The 2912-nt window shown below is 24.1% G+C and overlaps 1 protein-coding gene across 1 annotated transcript in view; it reads left to right on the top strand.

Moving 5' to 3' along the window:
• Window positions 1-632: 632 nt before the first annotated feature.
• Window positions 633-2912, top strand: part of LOC102677440 (protein neuralized) — a 181030-nt gene continuing 178750 nt past the window's right edge. Inside the window, exon 1 of the mRNA XM_006618874.2 lies at window positions 633-845. Coding sequence (XP_006618937.1) covers window positions 812-845 — 34 coding nt within the window. The 5' untranslated portion in view covers window positions 633-811. The remainder of the gene's footprint in view (window positions 846-2912) is intronic.

Raw genomic sequence — 2912 nt, 5'->3', positions numbered from 1 at the left:
AATATCTTGTTCATCGCATCGCCAGGTTATTGACTAAGACATAATTCATGCACAGTGATATTAAGTGACTACATAACAAAGTGTCTCAAGGGAAATTTTATTATACTAATATATTTTGATAATGACTTTATAAAGAATAATAAAAGTTATTAAATAATTTTTTTATATATTTTGTTATTATATACGTTTAAATATTTATAATTTATATTAAAAAATTTTTAATATAAATATATAAATTTTAGCATGTTTCAATTTTTAAATTACTAAAAATTATATGTACAATATATTATATATTTGTATAAATTATATATTTATCAAAATTTTTGATTACTTGTATAAAAATAATATTAAAATTATTTAATATAAATATCAAGATTATTGAAATAGATATCTAATTAATCGTCCCTGAATAATATATAATTATTTATTATTATTATTATTATAATAAAATATAATTATTTATTGTTAGAGATATTCATTGTACTTACTTTATATGCGATGAGTTAGAAGCAGTGATATTCCGTAGGTCTCGATGAGAAATTATCAGAATCTGTGGAAACGAGGAGATAATAAGGATGAATTCAAAATTCCGCGGGTCGCGCATGCGCATCAGTCCACGGGCCAATCACCTCGTTGCTTCGAAGCGGCCGTCCGTCTCTGTCGTAGCGACACTGCGGGTACACGATGTGATAGTATTTTTCGAAAAATGTGTCGATCTTTCGCGCACTCATGCATCCGCTTTTTCACGTGAGCCAGCCGCGATCGCCGTGTGCTTTATCTTGTGCTTGCCATCGCTGTTGGCGTGTGAATAATGGGCCAGTCGTCGAGTAACACCGGACACAGCGGTGAGTGTCGATTTTACATCCGTATTCGTAATTGTGTGTTGTTAGTCGTCCCGACGTTTTTTCGAGTTGCACTGCACGCTTGACATGTGTCAACTGCGAGGGCTCTTGACTTTGCTGCCAGCTCCTGCGCAAGTTTCGTTGACTTTTTCCATGGCATTGCGTCGTTTGCGACGAGAACCTTCTCGATAGGGCCGTGTTTTCGCCGAAACAACGATAGTTTCTCTTATAGGATACAATGATCACGTTGCCTTTGAGGTTATGTCAATGGGCACATTGATGTAACACGGCGATTGTAGAATCGCTTTTTGGTTCGTTTATTGTGTTATCGTGTTACATGACATCTCCGTGTTTGGTATTGTTTATTTTTTTATAATACTTCTTTTCGTTGTTTCGATGTTACTGTTTGGCCATCATCGATTGTTGATTTAACTACCGCAGTGGTTGAATCTGCGCAAAACGATCGTTATCGCCATAGCGTTTTTTTTAAATTCAGTCGATCGGTTAAAGTTTTTTCGTATCTTATCGTTGTAAAAATTCTGAAGTACTATTCATATACGATCAAACGTTTATTGTTTGTTTTTTTTTTTTGTTTAAATCGTTCTACTTGCCATTGAATTATCTAAGTTTTTACGTTCTATAGATATCGAATCATTTGAAAATGAATTAGAACAATCAACAATTTTTTATTATTGTTAATTATGAGTTTTTAAATTTTATAGTTTATAAGTTTCATATTTTCTTATAAAATATGAATATAAATAAAGATAATATAGAAACTTTATTATATAATTATATATGTATTAATAGCTATTTAAATAATTAATTACTATTTTAATAGGTGAGATGATATAAATGAACTTTGTCAAAAAAAGAAATTAAATGTTTTAAATATAATTATAATTCATTAGATCATGTGTGCATTTTCTTAAAATATTTGATTCTCGAAATTGAGATGCATATATACTTTCTTTCTTACCGACCGAACATTTAAATCAATTGTACAAAAGTGACATCTGTAGGAGATTTGTAATTTACATTATCGATAATAAAGGAAGTATTATTTTTATATCAATGAAAAATTTGTTATATTATTTGTTATGTTAATATAACTAATTAAAAATACTGATTAATAAGTGAAATTTAATAATTTATATGAGAAAGAATTATTATTAGAAATATAATATTATATATAGATTATATATAGATTATATATAATATTATATATAGAAAATTAATATAAAAAAATTATAAAATAGGTAAATAATTTCACACTTTTTTATTCAATCCTAGCTCTTTTATATCAATTAATTAATTTTCTTATTAATTTAAAGTTATTATTTATTAATCACATTTTAATTTAATTTTTTTTATTATAATTTTTTTAAATTATATATAAAAATTTTGTTAAATAATTTAAGATAAATTTTTGAAGAATATTTATAAAGTATTGAATTATAAAGTTAAAAGAGAATTAAAAGTGAAAATTTATTTTACGAAGGAATAGAAAATAAAAGTTTAAAAAAACATAATACTAATTTTTATAATTTTTAAAAACTGTTTTTTTAATACTAATTAAAATAATAAAAATATAAAAAAAAACATTAGATGATAAATAACAAAATATATAATATAGGATGATTTGTATAATTGCAAGAAGTTACAATACACAAGAAATAGAGAAAAATATAAGAGGAGCATTGAAAGAAAGAAACATGGTTTAAAGAGAATTTTCAAGTAAATTAAGTGCAATTTTTTACATTTTATAGTTGCATCAATTGAGTATAAGAATAAAATTTTTAAAAAAATCTTAGATTATAAAATACATAATCTAAAATATTTTAATTATTTAATCAATTTACATTCTTACGAAAATAATTAATTAAAATTAAAAATATATATTTTTTTTAATTTAAAAAAATTAATTTTTTAAGAAAAGTACAAATAAATAAATTCATATTATAATTATATGATATTATATATTTATAGAGTTTGTATAATTCATATATATTATTCATAGAAATATATATACAAATATTTTATTTCTATTTAGTTATAAATTGTATATAT

Source organism: Apis dorsata, unplaced genomic scaffold (assembly GCF_000469605.1).
Source record: "Apis dorsata unplaced genomic scaffold, Apis dorsata 1.3 scaffold_381, whole genome shotgun sequence".
NCBI classification, from domain to species: domain Eukaryota; kingdom Metazoa; phylum Arthropoda; class Insecta; order Hymenoptera; family Apidae; genus Apis; species Apis dorsata.
Note: the sequence above shows the minus strand (reverse complement) of the source record. Positions and strands in the feature narration are given on the sequence as shown.